The following is a 25,724-nucleotide window of genomic DNA, read 5'->3' on the forward strand; positions in this document are numbered from 1 at the left end:
AAAGAAGGCCTCTCTGAAGTGTCTTTGGAAAAGGGGAATACACAGAGTGTGGGGATGATTTCCTGACAGATCCCTGGCTACCAATGCTCTTAAAATACTTCCTCTATTCCACCACCACAAAGGTTCCTGGCCAGGGTTACTACAATGCGCTTTGTTTTCCCCTGACATCCCAACTTAAATTTGGATCTTCCTAAGCCAGAAATCTGTCCTTCTACTTCTAAAAATAAAAAGGTAAGTATTCCCTATGCTGGTTAAGAATTTGCTATTATCAAATACTATCTATGAGTGTCCTTAATAGCCAAATGGTCTTCCCTTGTATTTATCACAAAGAGTGATCAATAATAAATACCCTATGGGTGCCTGGGTGGCTGAGTCAGTTGAGCGTCCGACTCTTGATTGTGGCTCAAGTCCCGCATGGGGCTCTGCACTCAATGGGTCAGTGGGGAGTCTGCTTTGGACTCCCTCTCTCATTCATTCATACATGAATGAATGAATGAATGAATGAATGAATAAATAAGATCTTTAAAAAATAATAATTACCTTAAAGCACAGGAAACAAAAAGAAAAAACAGGTAAATTCTACTTCATCAAAATGTAAAACTTTTCTGCTCAAAAGACACTATCAGATACAGAGCAAAACAGCAATCCACAAAACGGGAGATAGTATCTATAAATCATACACCCGATAAGGGATTAAAACCCAGAATGTATAGACTCCTATAATTTAGCAACAAAAATAATCCAATATAAAAATCAGCAAAGGACTTAAATAGCCAATAAACACATGAAAAGATCCTCAACATCACTAATCATTAGGGAAATGCAAATAAGAACTCAATGAGATACCACTTCACACCCATTAGGACAGCTATTATCAAAAACAAACAGAAACAAAAAACATCAGTAATAAACAACATGATGTCTCATCATAAAAAAGTGTTATGAATAAAAATAAAAGGAAAGGGATGAGACATATCAAGTGTTGGGGAGGGTGTGGAGAAAACAGAACCCTTGTGCACTGTTGGTGGGAATGTAAAATGGTGTAGCTGCTATGGAAAATAGTATGGTGGTGCTTCGAAGAAATAAAAAATATAATTACGATATGATTCAGCAATTCCATTTCTGAGTATAAACCCTAAAGAACTGAAAGCAGGGACTCAAAGAGCTATCTGTACATCCATGTTCACAACAGCCTTATTTGCAAAAGATGGAAGCAGCCTAAATGTCCATCTACAAAAATGTGGTAAATACATACAATGGAATATTATTCAGCCTTTAAAAGGAAGGACATTCTGACACATGCTACAACATGGATGAACCCTGAAGACATTTAAGTGAAATATGCCAGTCACAAAATAACAAATTATGCATGATTCCACTTATATGAGTAATCTACAACATTCAAATTCACAGAGACAGCAAGTAGAATCGTAGTTACCAGGGGCTGAGAAAGGGGGAATGGGGAATTATTCTTTAATGGGTTTCAGTTTAAGAAGATAAAAAAATTTCTGGAGATATGTTTGGTGATAATTGCAAAACAATGTGAGTGTACTTAATGTCACTGAACCACACACTTAAAAGTGGTTAAAATGGTAAAATTTATATATATTTTAAACTCCTCAAAATTAAATAAATAAAATTAAAACTATCCTAAAGTCCACATACTATTTTTTGGCAAAATATTCTTTAACATATTATCAGCTCAGAGTCAGACACTTCTTAGAGGAGATAACAGCATTCAACAAGATTTGTGGAACCAATTTGTCTTAGAAGGGCTAACCAAAAAATGTTATTACGTAAAATTAGATAGTCTGAGGGTTCTTTATTGAAATTCTTTAAAAATGTAGCTAATTTAATTATGTTCATATTTAGAACTTTGGGATCTTATCTCTCTCATTTAGCTATTTTGAAAAACATAAGGAATTTGGTTTTGTATTTTTAATGAAAATTTTGGTCCTGTAACAGGCATTTCCTCAGTACACTTGTGTGTCCTAGATAATATTCTTAGAATTTATAAAAGAATACCAAATTGCTATTATCAAATACTATCTATGAGTGTCCTTAATAGCCAAATGGTCCTCCCTTTTTTTTTTTTTTTTTGAAGATTTTATTTATTTATTTGACAGAGAGAGACACAGCGAGAGAGGGAACACAAGCAGGGGGAGTGGGAGAGGAAGAAGCAGGCTCTCCACCAAGCAGGGAGCCCGATGCGGGGCTCGATCCCAGGACCCTGGGATCATGACCTGAGCCGAAGGCAGACGCTTAATGACTGAGCCACCCAGGTGCCCCATGGTCCTCCCTTTTTAATTGGGACGCCTGGGTGGCTCAATCAGCTAAGTGTCTGCCTTCAGCTCAGGACATGATCTTGGGGTCCTGATCAAGCCCAGTGGTAGGTTCCCTGCTCAGCGGGGAGTCTGCTTCTCTGCCCCCCGCCACTCATGCTGTCTTTCTCTCTCTCAAATAAATAAATAAAATCTTAAAAAAAAAAAAGGAATACCAAATTTGCCTTCTTCTCAGCTGACTGTCAAAGAATATAGATTTTATGTTGTATCTTTCTTCAAGATATAAGCATTCTTGGGAAAAGGTCTTGTATTTTCTTCATTTCCACCTTTGGTGATACTATGGTCACACACACACACACCCCAGTCTAAATATTATAAGTGCATCAACTGAGTGTTGGCTAAAGGATTAGTAATAGACTTTTTACTGCAGCCACAGGTAGTATTCTAAAGTACAAGATTATATCATATATAATTTTGCCCTAGTGTACCTCTCTAACCACATTTCCTGATATTTTATATCACACTATTTACACCAATAACATGCAGTTGTCTATTACACCAATAACATGACTAAATATACCAAGTGGTTTCAAATTTCTAAGCCTACACATGTGGGTGTTCCCTTTTCTTAGAACCCTGTGCCTACCCTAGTATATTTTCATTTATCTTTTCCAAAACTCAGCTCAAAAGTAATGCCACCAGAAAATTCTCTGCCTCACCCAAATATCAACAGAGTTAATTCTCTTTCCTGAATATTACTCCCTTCTTGGTCTCATATATAAATGTTTATTTTGTTTTACTTACATTGTACTATACATTTGTTTACTATCTGTCTCCTTTAATTAGACTGAAAGCTCCTTGAAGGTATACACCTAGTCTTAATCATTTCTGTATCACTGAGTACAATTCTTGGCATATAAACAGGCACACTGTAAATGCTTATTATTAACTGATAAAGAATTACACTCAGATCTGATTGGAGAATTATGGCAACATGCAGTTTTTTTAAAAACAATAAACATTGGGATGCCTGGGTGGCTCAGCTGGTTAAGCATCTGCCTTCAGCTCAGGTCATGATCCCAGGGTCCTGTGATCGAGCCCCGCATTGGGCTCCTTGCTCAGCAGGGAGTCTGCTTCTCCCTCTGCCTGCTGCTTCCCTTGCTTGTGTTCTCTCTCTCTCTCTGACAAATAAAATCTTAAAAAAATAAAAAAATAAACATTTTTGATGTAAAATATCTCATTAATGAAATAGTAAAATCATAAAATTTTTTCCCAAATTTGGAATAATTTTACACTAAATTATGCATAAGCCTAGTTAATTTTCACCCAACTTTCAGATTTTATTAATGTTTACATTCTTTGTCTCATTTAACTTGAACATCACCGTGATGTACATCTTCACTGACTGCTGTTTGGCTGGGTGATTTTTAACTGAATGTGCTAACAGAATATAAATGGACTGAACTGGGTAAGCATGGAGAGTTAGTTATCTAGAGTCCCCTGGATTGTATTTGCTGAGAGAGGAACTACAAAGATCAATCTGATACTTTTGAATAAAGTAAGTGAGGACCAACATCAGGGAATCCAGGCTAATGCCTCAAGTGTGATTTTTAACATATTTTCATTATTACCAAAATACTAAATTTTAAACAAATTTGGTTTCATAAGTTAACATTCCGCAAAGTTTAATATACATGGATTTATTAGTATTGATCACAATAATAATTTGACTCTTTGACTCTATTTCCCTAATATATTTATTTTTCTGTCATAAACATAAACACACAGACTCAACTCTTGATGTCTCCTATGCATTTTAATCTTTTCAAACTTTAAAATGGGATGAAGAGAAAACTAAAGATCAAAGTCAGGTAAAATTAATCTTCATGGTGATTTTTATAAATGTAGCACTTACCAGAAACTGAAAAAGTTCATTTGTATTCATTGTAAAAAGTGTTTTGGCCATAATTTGTTTAAAACAGTTCTTGTACCCAACAAAACAGTAAGACTTAAGAACCAGAATTTTCTATTGCTAGCACTGACTCTTTTAGTATCATAATAATTGCTTTCTGCAAGTTATTTTTCTCTGCTCTGCAATTCAAAAAGATCAGTCCTTTATCCCAAAGACATTCATCTATTGGACATTCACAAAAGACCCCCATAAATAACAGTACTTGGAAGTAATGGATTATATGAGAACATTGTTTTGAACTATTTCAGTGCACAAATAAATTTTTTAGTATGCAGGGTTGAATTTACATTATGGATCAGTCGATAAATATTTGCCTTCTTTAGCTACAAATACTCCATAGGTGATGACATCTAATCCAATGGTTTTAATTACCACCCATATGCTGATGATAACCAAATCTCCAGCCCTGAATTCTTATACCCAATCCAGACTTATTTCCCAACTGTCTATTCAACATCTGCCACTTGGATGCCTAATAGAAAACTTAACATCCAAAATACTACCTCCCACCCCTGCCCCAAATCTTTTTGCCCCTTCATTCAGTCTTCACTGTCTTAGTACAAGATGGCTATATTTTACCAGAGGCTCACACCCAAAATTTGGAAGGCATTCTTAATTACTCCTCTTTTTCTTCATAATCCACATCTACTCAACCCATCAGCAAATCCTTCCAAATACATCCATAATCATCACTTCCTGTGACCACATCCTCATGTGGGTCTCACCACCAGCTCTCATCTGGACTATGCCAAGATTGTCCACTTATGCCTAGTTTATTCTTAACATAGCAACAAGAGTGATTCCATTGAGACATAAATCTATCATTTTACTCCTTTACTCAAAATCCTCTAATAGCTTCCCATCAGCTGGATCCTAACCCCTTCTCTGACTCTTATCATTTATGGCTTTCCTACTTTTTACATTACAATGACATAGACTCATTTCTGACATTTCAACACATTAAGCATACTTCCACTTTAGGGACTTTGCACCTCCTGTTCCTCCTGTTCTTTCTAACTAGATCATTATTCTACCACATGTACACATAACTTATATCCTCACATACTTCAAGCCTCTGCTCAAATGCCATATTGAAAAGCTCCCTTAACTTTCCTCATCTGAAATAGCACTGCTCCCATTTCAGTCACTCAATCCCCTTACCAAGAGCTAAAGAAAAAACACTAGCTTCAATAAATGTTAGAGAACAGTGAAGCTAATGCTAATTCTTCAGCAAAAAGTATAAAATAATCTGCTAATTAATTATAATAGAAGCAACCAAAGCCACACTTCCATGTATTCCTCCATCACAATATTCATCACATTTTATGCTATTACCTATGAAATTATATCTTACGTACCAGACAATAAGAGCAATGATCAGTTTATTACAATGCAATTACCTAGCATCTGATAATTACAGCTAACATTTCTTGAGCACTTAATATGTACCTTTCTAATATATACCTTAATATGTACACGTCTCTAGGGGCTTTAAATGCATACAAGAAAAAGATACAGAGAGGGTAAGTTACTTGCCCAGGGTTATAGAGATAGTAAGTGATAGAGTCAGGATTCAACACCAGCTCCAGACCTTGTATCCTTAATCATTATGCTATTCTACACTTTAGTTGGCTAATGATATACAGTGCCGGAGGAGAGGGCTTAATGTAATTAGAGAAAGACTGAGGAGGTAAATTTGACCTGAAAACTGACTGATGTAGATTCAACTAAGTGACTATCTCAGTGAAGAGTGCTCCAGGCCTAAGAAATAGAAATGGACTAAGACAGGAATTAACTGGGGAGAGGGGAAACGGTCAAAGGGCCAGAAAAGCCAGGGGCTAAATAAGCAGAAGAGTATTAGGAAATGAGGTTAAAGAGATGGGGAGAGGTCTGCATGTGGGAACCTGAAGGGCCTTGGTAAGGACTTTGGTTTTATTCCACCAGCAATGGGAAGGATTTAACAATGGAGTGCAGTAACTGCAAGTCTGAGAGTCCTACCCCCATGGTTACTACTGAGGACGCTCAGACACTCCTCTTCACCCTGAAGGACCCCATGATCTTTTAGGAGAGAAACAAGGTTTGTTACTTTCCCAGGGAAACGATAACTGGAATGATGGGACAGGACCACATGACGGTAGCTAAGTTTAAGGCTATTTGATGGCAATGCTGAGCCACAGGTGCAAGAACACCTTTTGTAAAACAGAGTAAGTTAGCAGTAGCTTCAACATTACGGTTATAAAAGCAAACAAACACTGCTGATGGATCACAGAGTGTTCAGTGACACTCTGGGATAAACAAGAGAAGAAAATCTACCAGACCCAAGAAGCCAAGCACTTAAGCAACTGCTGAACACTTTAAGGAATGAGGGTGGCTATGGATTGGCCTGTTAAAGCCCTTCCTTAAGACACACTTCACAAATGCATATATTTAGAAAATGGCTTGCAAAAAGCTATCATAGGGAACACAGTAGGCCTAATAAATGGTGTATTTTGATATTTACATGCATGGCACGGGAACTGTATTGGGAAATATATGAGCTTTATTGCCAATTAGTACAATGACTGTGGGAAAGTAACTTAACTTTTAAAGACCCCAGTTTCCTTACTGATAAAATGTGAGACTAGGATGGAATGCAATTCAATTCTTAAATACACATGCACATATACACCCCGATGATTCTTCACTTAGTAGTGCGAATCCAAAGGTTTGGAAAACAGTTAAATGATTCTGGACTGACTTGGTATCATGCTATGCAATATATATTGAGATATAAATATGAAAATAACATGTTTTAGTGTTTTAACATTTTAATATATGGGTTGACAGATATAATGAAATGGAATCAATATGTAGCAAAAGAGGACAAAAACTAACTGCAGTTTTTGGGCTAGATGCCAACGTTCATGCATACAGATTACCAAGTAACCCTACATTTTGAGGATATATATATATATGGAGTATTAGTTAAAAATATAAGAAGCATACAAAACAAACACTGGACTTAATATTAGGAGGCTTGAGTTCTAACTGGCTCTTCAATTAGTCTCTACAATATTCAATTAATCAGTTACTGGAGTTTGTTTTATTCACTACAAAATTATGTAACTAAGTGAGTTTCCAGTTCTTAAATTCAATATATTCATAGTAGGCCATGATTTTGTGGAGTGCCTTTTACCATAACAGTTTGGACATATTAATGGGTAGCCTATGAAAATTATGTTGGCCATCAGTCAGCATTTAATATGATACTTCCATTTTACATATGCAGTTATCACATACCTTTCTTTCAGAGTTTTTAAAATGAAAATACTCATATGTAAGGAGTCAACAGAAATAAATTAGTTGTTTTCTATATTGATTTTACTTTCTAGGAATAACTATTACCAGTGTTTTTTATAGGATCCTATGCTTTGTTCATTTTCATGCTTAGGTCATGATCTTAGGGTCCTGGGATTGAGTCCCACATCAGGCTCTCTGCTCAGCAGGGAGTTTGCTTCTCCTTCTCTCTCAAATAAAGTCTTTTAAAAAAAAATTATCTCTAATTGATACTATTTCTTACATGAAACAGGATGTTGAAGGTTTTTTTAAAAAAATTACTATTAAACAAATACACCAACCAAAATCAACAACCAAAAAAACTCTAAAGATAATAAAACATCAAAAGTTAAAGGGAGTCACATTTGCCTCTTTTTTTTTTTTTTTTAAAGATTTTATTTATTTGAGAGAGAGAGAGAATGAGAGAGAGATAGAGAGCATGAGGGGGGGGAGGGTCAGGGGAGAAGCAGACTCCCCGCCGAGCAGGGAGCCTGATGTGGGACTCGATCCTGGGACTCCAGGATCATGACCTGAGCCGAAGGCAGTCGCTTAACCAACTGAGCCACCCAGGCACCCCACATTTACCTCTTTAGAGTATTATTCCACTTTACCTGATGAAGAACTTCCAGAGTAACAGGGTAAAAGAGGTTTTCAATAATTATTCGGAGCACAGGGCTCTGCCCAGGTAGGATTGTGCCTTCATTGGTAGGAGCTCCAGGAAGGGCCAGACTTCCCGACGGGACAGCACTGACAGCCTGCAGTGCAGCTTGGGCTCTCTATAAAACAATCCAAAATGAGAACTTTTAGTTACATTAAAGCATTACATGAATCCTAAAAATCAGTTGATGTAAAATACTATGAAGTAATATAGTTAAATAAAAATATACATATCTACTTTCTCTAGATGCACATATCCTAAATTTGTAATCAGTTAAGATTCAAAAGACTTGCTGTCTTATAACAATGACACAATATTTAAGAAAAGTGCTTAAATTTACTTGAAGAAATGAAAAAAAAAAAACACATGGCAAAAAAAGAGGAAAATCTGGAGATGATTTTTATTTCCTAATTTTTTTTAAAGATTTATTTATTTGAGAGAGAGGGAGAGAGAGTGTGTGTGCAAACGGGGGTGGGGTGGGGACAGAGGGAGAGCAGAGAGAGAATCCCAAGCAGACTCTGTGCTGAGCACAGAGCTGATGTGGGGCTCGATCCCACAACCCATGAGATCATGACCGGAGCCAAAACAAGAGTTGAATGCTCAACTGACTGAGCCACCCAGGAGCCCTTTTATTTCCTAATTTTGAAATGACATTAAGAAAAAAAAATGTGAAAGTAACATTAAAGATGACTTAAAAACTACTCAAGTCCCTCTTCCTTTTCCCTCCCTAAACAATTGAGTTCTAAAACCTTTGGGTGGCATATGATAGACGCAAATATGGAAGAGAGGAGCTATGGTGATTCAGAGGGGGTCAGGAATGTATCCCTATAGGAAGGCATCCTGGCATGAGCATCAGAGCCAGAGCAATGTCAGGGGAACATCTATGTGGTAGGGCTGCCTGGCAAGGGGAACCTGAGCCCAAACAAGGTATGAAAGGTATCTATGTGTGGGGGTGGCTCACTGCTAGACATAAGAACCTAAGGAATATGAGAAGGGTAAGACAGACAACCAGAGGAGAATAGCCTGGGCCGGAGTGTCAGAGCCCAAAGAGAGTCAGGAAAAGGTCCACATAGTGTGGACTAATATAGTGAAGACAGTCCAAGCTGAGTGAAGAGCAGGTCCATGAGGGCCTGAATGGGGTAAGGAGGTAATTCAATGGTGGGGCAGCCTGGCATGAGATGTAAGAAAAAGCCCAAGCAGGGGTAGGCAGACAAGCTTTTTTTTTTTTTAGCAAGACAACATTTACTTATCATTAAATATTTATGCAACACTATGTGCAGGCATCATTCTAAGTACTCACTATACAAATATCGTTTTAATTCTCACAACAGGGGCGCCTAGGTGGCTCAGTCGTTAAGCGTCTGCCTTCGGCTCAGGTCATGATCCCAGGGTCCTGGGATCGAGCCCCGCATCCGGCTCCCTGCTCAGCCAGGAGCCTGCTTCTCCCTCCCCCACTCCCCCCTGCTTGTGTTCCCTCTCTAGCTGTCTCTGTGTCAAATAAATAAATAAATCTTTAAAAAAAAAAATTCTCACAATTTATGAGGTATGCACTATTTTTTTTTTAAGATTTATTTATTTGAGAGAGAGAGAGAGAGAAAGCAGGAGCAGGGGGATGGGCAGAGGGAGAGGGAGAAGCAGACTCCCTGATGAGCAGGGAGCCTGATGCGGGGCTCCATCCCAGGACCCCAAGATCATGACCTGAGTCCAAGTCAGGCAATTAACTGACTGAGCCACCCAGGCACCCCAAGGTATGATTATTATCCCCATTTTTCAGATGAGAAAACAGTCTGAGATAAGTTAAATGATTTGTTTGGAGCCACACAGAAGACCGTAAACAGTAGCACTTGAACACAATGTACTTAACGAAAATCTGAAAATGTCTCAGACACAATTCTAAACCCCACTTCTGTCAGGCTCCTGGAAAGGTCTACTTTTTCTTTCTTTAAAAGATTTTATTTATTTATCTGACAGAGAGAGAGACAGCACAAGCAGGGGGAGCGGTAGGCAGAGGGAGAAGCAGGCTCTCCACTGAGCTGGGAGCCTGACATGGGGCTTGATCCCAGGACTCTGGGATCATGACCTGAGCCGATGGCAGACCCTTAACTGACTGAGGCACCCAGGCGCCCCAGGTCTACTCTTTTAATTTTCATTATTTTTGTTGTTGTTCAAGTATAATTGACATACAATATTATACTAGTTTCAGGTATACATAGTGATTTGACAATTCTATATATTACTCAATGCTTACCACAAGTGTAGTCACCATCTGCCACCATACAGCACTAGTACAATATTACTGACTGTACTCCCTATGCTGTACTTTTCATCTACATGACTTATTTATTTTATAACTGGGAGTTTTGTACTTCTTAATCCCCTTCACCTACTTTGCCAGCCCCCCTATCTACGCCCCCTGGGGCAACCACTAGTTTGTTCTCTGTATTTAAGAGTCTGTTTTTTGTTTTTCATTTGTCTTATTTTTTAGAGTCCACATATAAGTAAATCATATATTTGTCTTTCTCTGTCTGACTTATTTCACTTAGTGTAATACCCTCTAGATCCATTCATGTTGTTGCAAATGGCAAGGTTTCATTCAGCAGATAAGTTTCTAAATAGCATGCTTCACTAAAAGGAACTAGGGTGCCCTAAAAAAATGATTAGTTCTAGAGCTGGAGCAAAGAAAGCACAAAATGAGTATGCAACTTTTTTGTTCCAATTTTTTTTTTTATCAGAATGCAAAGTAGTATTCAAAGAATTATGGAAACATGCCAAAAGGACATAGGAGACAGCCTGAAGGGGCTCCCACTGGCCAAATATAGGACAGTTTGAGAATCAAAATAGTGATTGTAACAAGTAATAATCCATCAAATGAAATAAGAAACCTTAAATCCATACTGATACAAATTGACAGTTGATAAGGAGTAATATATTTACACTGCCTTAAAGTACCTTCCCCCCAAATACTCCTCTTTGCCCCTAGGTCATAACTTTACAGTGAAGAAGCCAAACATGCGCCTAATCAAGGAACTGAAGAGCACAACATCAGTAACACAGCAAACTGAGATTATGTGCCACCTGATAGGATGCAAAAAAGAACATTACTTCTATTATGTTCCTGCCAAATCTATATTCACTGAATGCAATCACCAGGAAATACCAGATAAACTCAAACTGAGGGAAATCTTAGAGGACAGGTTGCCTATAATTATCAAAAGTATCAAATCAAGGTCATGAAAATCAAAGAGAAACTGAGGAACTGTTTCAGAGTAAAAAAACACTAAAAGATGTGACATCTAAACACAACATGTGATTCTAAATGTTTTGCTCTAACAAACATTATTGAGAGGATGGGCAAAACCTGAATGGGGACTGAGGACTGAAGGGAAATAATATATCAATGTCAATTTCCCAATTTTGACCTCTATATTTTGGTTGTGTTGGAGGATGTCCTTGATTATAAGAAATGCACACTAAAGTATTACACAATGAAGACAGATGAGGTTCACAGATGCCTGAAGTAATCAAAATTTGTATTTCCAATTGTGACTATCTCAAAAATTAAAACAATTATTTAGAAAATGAAGTGGGTAAAAGAAGGAAAAATTGAAGGAAAAAAGCATGGTTACTGATTAATGAAATTAAATGCAACTTTTCATAAATCTCTTGGTCCTACTCATCATTTCTTAAGAATGGTGATAATTAGTCAAACACTTGTGATACAAAATGAAAAATCAAAAAAACAAACAAACAAAAAATCCCAACACTTTTTTATTGTATTCACTTCCAATTTTAATGATCACAGTATTCTGCATTATTTTAAATTAACATTTCTTGCTTTCTGTTTTCATGATTTTAATTTTTACTTTATTATATCATCTCTAATTTGAGTTTAGTTTTCCAACATCATGCTACGAAAAATAACATTAAAACAAGTATCATTCTGAAAATTGGCTAGCTTTTATTTTCTGTAAGTTTAACAGTTTAACAACTTCCACTTTCACACTTATATACAATTTTTTAAAAGATTTTATTTATTAGAGAGCGAGCGAAAGGACACAAGCAAGTGTGGGGGGGGCAGACGGAGAAGCAGAGTCGCCGCTGAGCAAGGAGCCAATGAGGGGCTTGATCCCAGGACCCTGCAATCATGACCTGAGCCGAAGGCAAACGCTTAACCGACTGAGCCACCCAGGCACCCCCTTTTTTTATACCTTTTAACAGCACTTTTAGGCCATATAGATTTTTATGTATCAGGTAATGTACAAAGTGCCCAACATCCAATTTCCAAAGAATCATCATCTTTGAGAACAGTATATGAATAATTATTTGAAAATTTTATACTGCTGTTTTTCAAAACTATGCTCTTTATAAAACAACCATGTTTATGGAAAACTGAGCATCCTAATCCTGCTTCAAACTCAGCAGTTTATTTCATCTATTTTACACTGGGCTCCTCTGTAAGAGTTTATTTGGATAAAGGGTTCTACGGCTCTCAAGTTTGAAAACTGATTCAAACTTCCACTTTGAGCTTATAATTAGATGAGGGTGGGGTGGGGGGTCAATTAAAAATAAAAAGACCCAGAACTGATACGTAAGTTAGAATTAGCAGACAAGAACATTGAAGTAGTATTTATAACTGTCTGTCTGTCTCTCTCTCTCTCACACACATACACACACAAAAGCTAAGTACAGACATGGAAGATAAACGAATAGTGCTGTCCAACAGAGTTTCCTGTGATGATGGAAATGTTCAATATCTACACTGTCCAATATGATAGTGACTAGCCACATGTGGCTAGTGAGCACCTGAAAAGTGCCAAGTGCAACTGAGGCACTCAAATTTTTTTTCTTTTTCTTAAAGTTTATTTGTTTTTAAAAATCTTTACATCTATGTGGGACTTGAACTCACAACCCTGAGATCAAAAGTCACATGCTCTTCTGACTGAGCCAGTCAGGCATCCCACATTTTTCATTTTTAAATATATTTAAATTTAGCCACATGTAGCTGGCAGCTACCATATTGAACACAGCTCTAGAAAGTCTAGGGGAAGATGTCATCATAGAGAGGTTCTAAGTGGAATAATGGTTCTTTTTTCTCTTAGATTAGGATGATTAAATCTTTACAAAAGTAAGTCTGCATAACCAAAAGTAAACTGAACCTGGCTTCATTATGCCATCAATCTTTCTACCAATCCTTTTTATTAAACAATTCTACATATATACTTACTGCTACTAGTTAGTACTATTCTTGTTCTCATAGTTCCTCTTCCTTCACTCTTCCTCTTTGGAATTTGGGATACCATAGTGAAGAAATATAAGAAGGCATGGTATATATGTCCTAATCATTCTAGAGTTTTCAATATATTCTGCATTAGTACTTCACAGAGCACTGAGTACAAAGGTCTCTGAGTAGCAGGCATGCAAGAAATGCTTTTGACAATAAAAATCTGAGAAAATAGTGTCTGAAAAGAATACAGATTTATTTTTTATTTTTTTAAGATTTTATTTATTTGACAGAGAGAGACACAGCGAGAGAGGGAACACAAGCAGGAGTGGGAAGAGGAGAAGCAGGCTTCCCGTGGAGCAGGGAGCCCGATGTGGGGCTCGATCCCAGGACTCTGGGATCATGACCTGAGCTGAAGGCAGACGCTTAATGACTGAGCCACCCAAGCGCCCTGAGACAGATTTATTTTATAAATAACTCTGTAGTTTCAATTTTTAATTAGGCAAAACATTTAAAAAAGTAAAATTGAGGCATACTCTCCACTGAGGACAACAGAAAAGTCAGGGGGAAAAATGAGAAATGTTTTTTAATCTTCTTAAAAATATTTTATTCATTTATTTGAGAAAGAGAGAGAGAGAAAAGGAACAGGGGGAGGGGCAGAGGCCGAGGGAGAAGGAGACCGTTGCTGAGCAGGGAGCCCACTGCGGGGCTTGATCCAGGAACTCTAGGATCATGATCTGAGCCCAAGGCAGACGCTTAACCAACTGAGCCACCCAGGCGCCCCAAGAAATGTTTTTTTTAATATATAAAAAAATTATTTCACATAGCTGACTTATGTTCTGTGTCTTTGATGCTAAAAATTATGAGACAGCAGAATTCCTACTACGGGAGATAATTTTTAAAAAATTCTTTTAAGACTTTATTTATTAGGGAGAGAGAGAGAGAGAAAGAGCACAAGCTGGGGGGAGAAGCAGAGGAAGGAGAAGCAGACGCCCCATTGAGCAGGGAATGTGACTAGGGGGGCTCAATCCCAGGACGCTGGGATCATGACCTGGGCCAAAGGCAGATGCTTAACCCAGAGTCACCCAGGCGCCCCTAATTTTTAAATGTTTTACAAACAGACTTTCTGAAATAGTTGTAGTAACTATTAATAAAGAAAATAGCAGTATTGTGATTGGAAAATCAACAAATATTTTATCATGGTGGGGGAGGGCAAATATACTTCATGTAAAATTGAAATGTGCCTGGATAATGTGAAAAAGACATTTCTAAAATTGAGTTGGAAATGAATATACAATAAAATGCACAGATCTTAAGTGTACAGCTTGATGATTTCTTAGGGCAACATTTTTAGGGAAAATCCTTCCATGGTTATCTCTTTGCAGGTTTATAAATGTTCACCCACAGGTCAAAAAAAACCTGTCTATACCATAATAACTATAATTAATAAAACCGTATCTCAAATGCTAACTTCAAAATATGATCTAAATGCTTTAGCAGTAATTTTAGTTTAAATAAAAGGATAAAATATTTGACATTCACCTGACCTTCTGGCAAGTATGTCCATAGGCTGGAAAAGAAGTTATGTGCATGTTTTGGGTTATCTTGCTATTCAGAGAACAAAAGATAATGAAATAGTAATTATCAGTTTTCTGGAGCTGTCAGAATTAAAAGACATTTAGTACATTTTATATATGCAAACAGGTACTTTCAATTCTGACTTCAGCTTTGGTGTAGGACTTTGAATAAAAGAAAAATTATTATATTTTATCAAACACCAATGCATAAAAACTGCACAAAAGTAACAAAATGGAAAGGGCACTGGGAAGAAATCAAGGCTATCTAAGAATAAACTACGTCATTTCGGCTGGCTTTGGTTGCCAAGCAACTGGGATTTCTCACAGTTTCCCTTTAGAATAATCCAGTCTTTAAGAGTTTATTAAATTGTTTATTTCTTCTTCAAGACTTATACTAACATATTTAGGAATCAAACTAATAAGAAAACTTCCATGACTTATATGAAGGAAGATTAAAAACTCTAATGAAAGACAGGAGACAAAATATAACTTCTTCTTCCAAAGGATCAGAGAGTAATATAAATATGTTAATTATCTTCAAATTAACCTATAAAATCAACCCAAATCCAATTTTTTAGGAAGGGGTAGGAGTTATCAAAATAATTCTATTCTGTATGAAGAAATAAATAAAATATAGTAACTAGTTGGGGGTGCCTGGGTGGCTCAGTCGGTTAAACATCTGACTCGATCTCTACTCAGGTCTTGATCTCAGGGTTTGAGTTCAAGACCTGCACTGGGCTCCATGCTAGGCATGCAACCTACTTAAAATAAATAAATAAATAAATAAATAAATTTTAAAAATATAGTAACTATTTAATGGCTGAAAAGAGAGAGTAAAATATGGGGCTTTGCCCTATTCAATAGATCAATACTGGAGACATGAGCCCTAGGGACATGGAAACAGGAATGGAACAGAATGGAATCCAAAAGGTAGTCTGGATTAGACACTGAGTGCATACCAAGTAAGCAGCCCACACATGAGGGTACATGGGCCATGCAAGCAGAATGTGTATGCATGTCTAGTAAGTGTATATATGTATATTGTAAGTAGGGACAAACAAGTGTATGGAAAACTAGAACATGACAAAGGACAAGTTTCACATGAGTGGATAATAATAAATGGGTTATTCAAAAAAAACAATAAGGGAGAAACTGGTCACTGGGAGTTGAAAAGAAAAAAAAAGACCAAAGCCTACTCTCACTGCCCAACTCCAAAATATTTCTAATAAAACAAAAATTTAAACATTAAAATAAAGACAGCTAAAACACGAAGTATGAGAAGAAATAGGTAAAAACAAAGTTTTTTAAATGTTGCTATGCTAGGTCTTTATGAGCATGGTATCAAAATAAGAAACCATAATACAATCTTAGAGAGATTTGACTATTGTATAAAAATATTTTAAAAACTGTACTAGCAGACAAAACTCAGAGACAGAAAGTAGAATGGTTGCCAGAGGCTAGCAGAGTTGGGGAATGAGGGATTAGTGTTTAGGGTACAGAGTTTCAGTTTGGGAAGATGAGAGAATTCTGGAGAAGATGGTGGTGATGGGTTATACAATGTGAATGCACCGAATGCTGCACTTATAAATGGTTAAAATGGTAAATTTTATGTTACATATATTTTACCAGTTTTAAAAATGAGGAAAAAACTGCATTAACAGAAATCACTATACATATAAGTTATCAAATAAATATTAAGTAAATAATAAGATGTAATTTCTCATCTAGCATATTAACAAAGATGACAAGAAAACTGCTTGCTCACACATTATCAGTGGCAACTTAAGTAAAATATATTCTTTAAAAAAAGCATACAGGTAACATGTACCAAAATATAAAATATGCATATGTTTAGTCCCAGCAATTTTGACGTCACAAATGTAAACCAGTAAGAAAATGTTGCAAGTGTGCTAAGATATGTAAGAATGTTGCTACAGTGTTATTTGTAAAAGCATAAAACTGGAAACAATTTCGAAGTCTATTAACAAGACATTGATAGATTATGGCTATCTTACAGAAGGGAGTATTATGCATTCATTTAAAAATCATGACGTGGGGCGCCTGGGTGGCTCAGTCGTTAAGCGTCTGCCTTCGGCTCAGGTCGTGATCCCAGGGTCCTGGGATCGAGCCCCGCATCGTGCTCCCTGCTCAAAGGAGAGCCTGCTTCTCCCTCTCCCACTCCCCCTGCTTGTGTTCCCTCTCTCCTGTCTCTCTCTCTGTCAAATAAATAAATAAAATCTTTAAAAAAAAATTTTTTTTAGGGGCGCCTGGGTGGCTCAGTCGTTAAGCGTCTGCCTTCGGCTCAGGTCATGATCCCAGGGTCCTGGGATCGAGCCCCACATCGGGCTCTCTGCTCTGCGGGAAGCCTGCTTCTTCCTCTCCCACTCCCCCTGCTTGTGCTCCTGTTCTGTGTCTCTCTCTGTCAAATAAATAAATAAAATCTTTAAAAAAAAAAAATAAAAAAAAAAAATTTTTTAAATCATGATGTAATTTTACCTTTATTGCCACAAAACAATATCCATGACACATTATACAGAAAAAATAACACCTTTCAAAACATTAGAATTCCACTGATGTAAAATTATATACATAGAAAATTATACACCTGAATAGAGAAGGGGTACACACCAAACCGTTAGCAAAATGTTAGCTAATTAGCTCTCTTTGGATAACTGGATTGTTTTTCAATGTTGTTATTGTTGTTATTTTTTACTTTTCTAGACGGTTTGAATGTTTTACCATGAGAATGTATGCTATTTAGAATTTATAAGTCAGTTTTTGATTTTAAAAAGTCTAATACCTAAAAAATTTAATATCTAACATCTCATTTACTAAATTTATATAGGTTATTATATATCATTAATATCTCTTAGAACAAGTTAAGGATTATGCACAGGAGAAGTTGTTGTTTTAAAAATGTGGAAAACTATAATTTAACTCAGTAGCTTGTACCATAATGACTTTCAACACAGAATCAAAGAGCTGGAGGAGTTCTTTTGCCTAGTGCAAGAGTATAGGGGCCAAACTTGCTCTTAACATAGTAAAAAACCTCTTTACTGCTTTGTGGATTAATTTTTCTACCCTTAAGTAACTTCAAATTACTCTTTTAGCTACTACATATCAACCTGGAGAGACAAAGAAAAAGTCAACATGAACTATGTCAAAATAAAAACTGAAAAATTAGGTTAGAGATGTTGATATTCTACATTCCACATTCATCTAGAAGAGTCAAAATTCATTTAATGACCGTTTCTATACAAATTCTTATTAACATTTTAAATGTTAAGTTCAGTTACTTAACATCACAACAGAAGCTTCACTCAGATTCTTAATGCCTCTATTATATATTCTGTATATTCTGTAAAAAGTTCCTTTTAGATCTGAAATTTTTTTTTTTTTTTTTTAAAGATTTTATTTATTTATTTGAGAGAGAGAATGAGAGACAGAGAGCATGAGAGGGAGGAGGGTCAGAGGGAGAAGCAGACTCCCTGCCGAGCAGGGAGCCCGATGCGGGACTCGATCCCGGGACTCCAGGATCATGACCTGAGCCGAAGGCAGTCGCTTAACCAACTGAGCCACCCAGGCGCCCTAGATCTGAAATTTTAAGAGATAGATAAGAATATAAGTTTTTTCTTTTACTCATGAAGTTTCAAGGCAAAACTAACACAATTCCTAATACCATAACTTCAAACCTATTTCTAAATAGTATACTTAAGCCTTCAGGTAAGAATTTACACGCACAATCTTTACTAATCTTCACACGCATCCCAACATGAAGGAAATCACATGATTTTTTTCCCTCTGAAAAATAGAAAATTAATTTTACATTATCATACCATGTGTTCTTGTAACTAATTTTTAAAATGCCTTTAATACTTACAGCTTGATTAGGTAGATTGTCAGTCTTAAGTTCTCTGTGGTTGGAATACTGAATAAAAACAGGCTGGCTTCGAAGGTGAGGAGTAACAGGAGTGTAATAATTCACCATAGTAACAGCAGCTTCCTCAGAAGCCATTTCTAAGAAAGCCTGCAATAAACACAAGAAAGCAAAGTGAAAGCTCATGTTTTGAAAGACAGCTAAAAACTATGAAAAGACTTTTGCTTCAAAGTGTATCACTGATGTTAACTGAAAACACATTTGAAAAGTTGGGTTCAATAAAGGATTTGGGACTGGGAAATTTGCCAGGTGAATAAATGATTTCATGTGGTTTTTGGTTTTCTTCTTTTTTCTGTTTTTCTAAAATCTAGAAATAATTAAAAAGGCACAAATAAAGGTGAGCATCAGCACTGTAAATGGATGCTTTCAGGGGATGGATTTAATAGCTCTTTCCCAAACAAAAACTTCTCCAAGATGCGGGGGAGTGGTGGGGGTGGGGCATAATGATTTGCTCTCCTTTACCTTCTACTAAACAGCTGTTTATGATACAATTAAGTTTATGTTACAATTAAGTTTATGATGCAATTAAAAAGAGCATTCATGTGCAAAGGCTCAATTGTTCAAATTAGGGAAATGGGAGAACTTCCTACATTAAGTCAATATTGATTTGAGTCATGCAAGTGACTTTTTTTGAGATCTGTGTTAAAAAATACAGAGGGACGCCTGGGTGGCTCAGTCGGTTAAGCATCTGCCTTCGGCTCAGGTCATGATCCCAGGGTCCTGGGATCTAGTCCCGCAGCGGGCTCCTTGCTCGGCGGGGAGCCTGCTTCTCCCTCTGCCTGCCGCTCCCCCTGCTTGTGCGCGCTCCCACTCTCTCTTTCTGACAAATAAATAAAATCTTAAAAAAAAAAAAAAATTGAGAGACATCAGGCCCAAAATGATGTCACCTGTACTAAGCCAAAGTCACCAAACCAAGACTTAATACCGAACAGTTTCAACCTCTCCCCAGAGTGGAATCTTAAACCAATCCATCTGGAATTACCTGGTCAGCACTAGTGAGGTTATCTGCCTTACAGACCCCCACCATCCCTAAAGGAAGGTGACCTTGCCTGACAGAATTCACTCTGCTAGTAACTTCCTTGTCTCACCCTATTCTGCCTATAAAAGTCTTTCATTTTGCACTGTTCTTCATAGCTCCTTTCCATCTGCTAGATGGGATGCTGCCCAATTCATGAACTGCTGAATAGAGCCAATAAAATCTTTAAAATTTACTCAACTGAATTTCATCTTTTAATATCTGTAATCATTGTACCAGTATCAGATATGTGAAAAATAATACAGGAAGAGCTGAGATGGAAGAAGATCCTTGGGACTTACGTCTTATTCTATATATGGCTTCTACTGGCTATTAAAACTCCTGAAACTTCTGTGACAGGTTTTGCCACCCTATCTTAATGGTTAGTTAGGAAGATGAAATAGTAACCATTCTGACCCCTAGAACTACCTGTAAGAACATCTCAAATTTAAAATGCAGGAAGAACCCCTGATCCCAATCAATGCAAATTTCTAGACAATTCTTTTTCACTACAACAGAGCAAGTGTACAGTAACCACTTCAAATTATGCATAAAACATTTACAATTTATTTATAAAAATATGTATTTATTAACAACAAAATTTCCTGAACACAGAAAGTGGCAAATATCTATAAAACAATTTATTTGTTTATAGTTATATTACTTGCTAAATGTTTCTATTTGGTAAATATTCCAGTAAAGGAATATTAACTTGACAAATGTTAAATGTGATGCTTAACTGTATCAATCAAATGTCACAAGTGAACCAATTAAATGCTTTAATGAACTAACAATATTCTATGGGGTAGTAATGTTAGCCACATGACAGTCGATCAAATATCATTAATTAATTAATCCACAACAGATAAAATTCCACTATCTTCAAGGAATAAATGTCCACAATGCAATTTAAAACCACTATCCAAATATATCAGTAATATACTTTTACTAGTTTTTCTAAGAGGTTAAAAATGACCAAGGTAACCAAAATAGCTATAGCAATACTTCCTATCTGGTTTTTAATCATCTTTTCAACAAAGAAGTTGTAAACTGTTTGCTAATAATATTCACTATATGGGGGGAAGAGTATCTTTTTGAAAACTCCTTCATAAATGCAAAGAACTAAACTCAATGTCTAACAGTCACACAAAAGAAAAGCTAAACGTCTTTGGAATACATGATTTTTTTTATAGAAAATTTTTCCTGAAAGTATATACAACCTAAAAATTCATACGTAAAAATAAATTTTTCCACATGGAGCCCAGTAAATGGGTTTTCCCAAAGTATCCAGAGAAATCCATTTCCATAATAAGGGGTCGAGAAAAAAACCAAAAGTCACTACTCACAGAAAGGCTGGTGCAAATATCCCCCACGCTGCCCTCAACACTCTACCTCTAAGTAACATAGGAGAGATTACACCTACAAGTAGTTCTAATGGCTCACATGACACTCTCTTGCTAAAGTATATTACTAACAAAATATTTTCTAAACAGGATTTATGATCCAAAGATAAGCAATTAACCTAACAGTCAGCACACAGATAAATAATAAATCCAGAACCAATGGTAGAGACAAAGTGTGATGTTGCCTGCTGCCCCTCATAACCATTTGACAGAATGTACAGGATACACTACATGAAACATGATACTGTACATGATATACATACATGATAAATCTCACAGCCATTAGACTTGGCCAAGTTGGCTCTTTTAAAACTACGCAAACCACACTATTCTCAATAGTGGTAACTGAATTAAAATAAAGATCCAAGTGCATGTACTATCTCCAAAAGATGTACGATAAATGTGTAAACACAACAAAAGTTGAATACTAAGACATGTTATCTAACCTCTCCAGATTTAAATAACTTCATCTGAATTAAATGGGAATGTTTATTTAGTTTACTAAAGGGCCAGAATCTTCCAATCTCTTTCATATCCAACACGTATCAATCTATTTATAAATCTATTTATAATGTATCTTAAACTTATTTATGAAAATTCTAAGAAATAGGGATTTATCACACTGTATTACACAATATCTAGGGCCTAAATTTGTTGTCCTCCTCTTATAGCAATGCTCAGTATAAAGGTTTTTAGGACGACCAAAAACTGGGAAAGAACTAAAGAATTCATCCTAGTGGGGTCTAAGCTGGAACAAGAAAGCAGATTAATTGTTCAAATTAACATAAAAAGTATTGTATTTTCGTCATGGTCACCACAAAAGCAAGTTTCCTTATTCGTCTTAAGAAAAACCTATTAACATCTGAAATGAAAAACTTCTAACAGTCTCTTTGGAATTATTAAAGAAACTGTATGTTAATTCTAAAACTAAAATATACTATATATTTCTATAAAGATTTTGGAAAACTTAAATATTCTTTAATTGCCAAATGAGGTATAATTTATATCCTCTCTGTCTTGGTCTTCTGATAACCAAAGGATATTTTCATAAACTATTTTGTAATTAAGAATATAAAATGTTTTTTGTTAAGGAAGAAAAGGACAAGTCACTGAATAAGAGATAATTCTATGTCCTGTGTTAATATTTTTGTTTCTTGCTTCCTGTCACGCACACAAAAAATTCTACTGAAAAAACTACTTATGTAAAGCAAATGAAATTTAGAAAACATAGAAAAGTTCAAGAAAATAAAGTCATCTTTAACACTAACACCCAGAGATAATCACTGTGGTTCAATCTTTAAACATTACATACCTGGCTTTTTCCTTTCAACATCAAAAGATTAGTAACTTTGCCAAATGGTAGACCTAATGATATGACCTCTGCTTCGGTGACATCACTTGGAATTTTGCGAAGATGGAGAACACGGGAAGGCGAACAGGGAGGTCTATCTCCTTTAAATTTCTTGTTGTCATTCCCATTAGCTAAAAAAATATAAGATTTTTTGAAATTACTGAAACTACTTTAGGTTGACATACTACATTAACCCTACTGTCACGTTTCATCCTCCAATAGTTTTAGTTTTTGAAATTCAGGACACTATGGGGCTGATCAGGGAAGAGAAGCAAAGTGGAAAACAAACCATCCACCTTCAATGAATGGGTGTTTTTGTTTTTTCACTGCAAGTATTAAATTTGTTAAAAATTCAAGTCTGATTTTTAACTTCAAGGAAAAGCACTGGATAAATTAAGTTTTTAGAGGTATCTCATACCTCTAAATACTACCTCTAAAGAGTCAACTATTTGTTGTGAGTAGAGAACAATGTTTAGGTCTCTAATGTATTTTTATTTTTATTTTTTTAAAAGATTTTATTTATTTATTTGACAGAGAGAGACACAGCGAGAGAGGGAACACAAGCAGGGGGAGAGGGAGAGGGAGAAGCAGGCCTCCCGCGGAGCAGGGAGCCCGATGCAGGTCTTGATCCTAGGACGCTGGGATCATGACCCGAGCCGAAGGCAGACACTTAACGACTGAGCCACCCAGGCGCCCCTCTAATGTATTTTTAAAGATATTTTCCTAATTATTAGTTCTAGTGGTAAATAAATAAGAATAACTTTTAGTAAAGATTATAAAAGAAATTTTATGTTTACTACATCCTGAGGGGATTTGGATTTGAGCTGTATCAAATTAAGTTTATTTCTTAGGCATTATGTATTTTTTACTAATCTTTTCATGAAGCGTTTTTTTAGAAGCTAAACTGTGATTTCCTAATATAATCTTATTACTAATTATGTAACAGTAGGTCTTAACATAAGCATCATCTTGTTAGAAATGCAAATTCTCAGCCCTACCCCAGACCTACTAAATCAGAAGCTTGGGGTGGGACCCAGTAACCTATGTTTTAACAAGCCCTCCAGATGATTTCGATGCAATCTGAAGTTTGAGAACCACTGCTGCACAATAAAGAAATCCATTAGCCCAGTTTACAGCTAACTTTTATTTAAATCCTTTTAACACTGACAATAACTAGAACTGACAAGCCTGTAATGAATACTCAAATTTATGTACATAAGATTCAGAAATGTTTTTCCCCAAAAATAGCACCATGTATGACTGAATGAATGCAAATTATCTGAAAGCCCTGAGTTTCATTACATACTCAGCACTATTAGGAGTAAAATACAATCTTTCCAAATGCCTAAAATTATCATTTTTCCAAACATTAATGGAACTTTGCAAACAAATAACATGAAGACCACATAAAAATTATATGGCCATATTCTGTACCCATATCTGTGGCACAGAACTCAACTTGCTTACAAGTGGGCAGGTTGACTTAGTAACGCAAACCAGCACTCACTCCCAAATGTTCTGCTCATGAATGCAGGCAGCATCCTACCCAGACCCCAAAGACTATCAATGCCTATAGGGCCTTAGCGGCTGTGCCTGTATACAGCAATGCCAGCAAGACTGCAAGTAACAGGCAGTCAAATATTTACTGCAAATAAATCTGGGAGGCAAGAGATTCTTCTCCCTCCTCTCAATCACCCAGAAATACTGATTTTTCCCTCCAAAATGACTGATTACAGTTTTCATGTCCACTCTCGATGTCATTAAGTTCATCAAGATCTTCCCCTTCTATTCTGCCTTCCTCTAGCCTCACTCCCCCTCTACCATCACTCAGATCCAACATCTTACCAACCAAACTAAAATAGCGTATCACATCACTATTCTGCTTTAAACACTATGATGGGCTTCCAACCACCTAAAATGTCCCTTAGTTTCTAGTTTTCACTTATCCTGCCTCATCTGAGTTGACAATATACCTGAGATAAATCTTACTAATTTTAACAGATGAAGAGACAGGTCCAGAGAATAAATGATTTTTGTACATAGTTAGCAAGTATAAAAAGTGTCATTCAAACTAAAGTTTAAAGGTAATATTTTTTAGCACAAAAATCTCAAAATGTCTTACCATTCCTAGAAAAAAGCAAGCAACTTGATACCGACATAAATTTTCCAAAGTATGTGCAGATTTATGTGGATTATAATGGTAACACTGTCACTAAATCAGAACCCTACATATCATGTTCTAGATAGGAGTGAAAGGGCACGGGGTGTGCCCTTTTGCACCCTCCTCGTAGGCCTAGATGGCCAGACAATAATACTACCATCTTGTGCTTTCTTAACCAGCACAAGGTGTTAAAAAACTGGAGAAACATCCTAAAAGCAACAGGATTTTATCAATTTACCCAGAATACTCCAAAACAAATGAACATTTAGAAGGTTGTTTCTTTAACAGAGGTTTTAATCATTACCCGTGTGAGTAAAAATGAATGCCTATATATGCTATTTGAGCTCGTGTTAGACTATCAAATAAAGACCTATGGTAAGGGGCGCCTGGGTGGCTCAGTTGGTTAAACGTCTGCCTTCGGCTCAGGTCATGATTTCAGGGTTCTGGGGTCTAGCCCCGCATCGGGCTCCCTGCTCGGCGGAGAGCCTGCTTCTCCCTCTCCCTCTGCCTGCCGCTCTGCCTACTTGTGCTCTCTGTCAAATAAATAAATAAAATCTTAAAAAAAAAAACAAAAACCCTATGGTAACAAATTTTTATCGAGAAATATGCATTAGGGGTGTCTGGGTGGCTCAGTTGGTTAGGCGTCTGCCTTCGGCTCAGGTCATGATCCTAGGGTTCTGGGATCAAGCCCCGCGTCAGGCTCCTTGCTTGGCGGGGAGCCTGCTTCTCCCTCTGCCTCTCCCCCTGGCTTGTGCGCGTGCTCCCTGTCTTTCAAATAAATAAATAAGATCTTAAAAAAAAAAAAGAAATATGCAATTATAGAAACCCACCA

The 25,724-nt window shown here is 36.5% G+C and overlaps 1 protein-coding gene across 10 annotated transcripts in view; it reads right to left on the reverse strand.

Moving 5' to 3' along the window:
- The window catches only part of PTBP3 (polypyrimidine tract binding protein 3), a 122,506-nt gene that overhangs the window by 36,645 nt on the left and 60,137 nt on the right, over positions 1 to 25,724 (reverse strand). For 7 of the 10 annotated variants that reach the window (XM_032418227.1, XM_032418225.1, XM_032418224.1 and 4 more), the window contains 3 exons: positions 22,693 to 22,862; positions 18,906 to 19,052; positions 8,181 to 8,345 (listed from right to left, as the gene is read on the reverse strand). In XM_032418227.1, the coding sequence (XP_032274118.1) occupies positions 8,181 to 8,345; positions 18,906 to 19,052; positions 22,693 to 22,862 (482 nt within the window). The remainder of the gene's footprint in view (positions 1 to 8,180; positions 8,346 to 18,905; positions 19,053 to 22,692; positions 22,863 to 25,724) is intronic. The other 3 variants (XM_032418231.1, XM_032418230.1, XM_032418233.1) reach the window with 1 other exon arrangement.

Source organism: Phoca vitulina, unplaced genomic scaffold, assembly GCF_004348235.1.
Source record: "Phoca vitulina isolate PV1807 unplaced genomic scaffold, GSC_HSeal_1.0 scaffold21, whole genome shotgun sequence".
NCBI classification, from domain to species: Eukaryota; Metazoa; Chordata; class Mammalia; order Carnivora; family Phocidae; genus Phoca; species Phoca vitulina.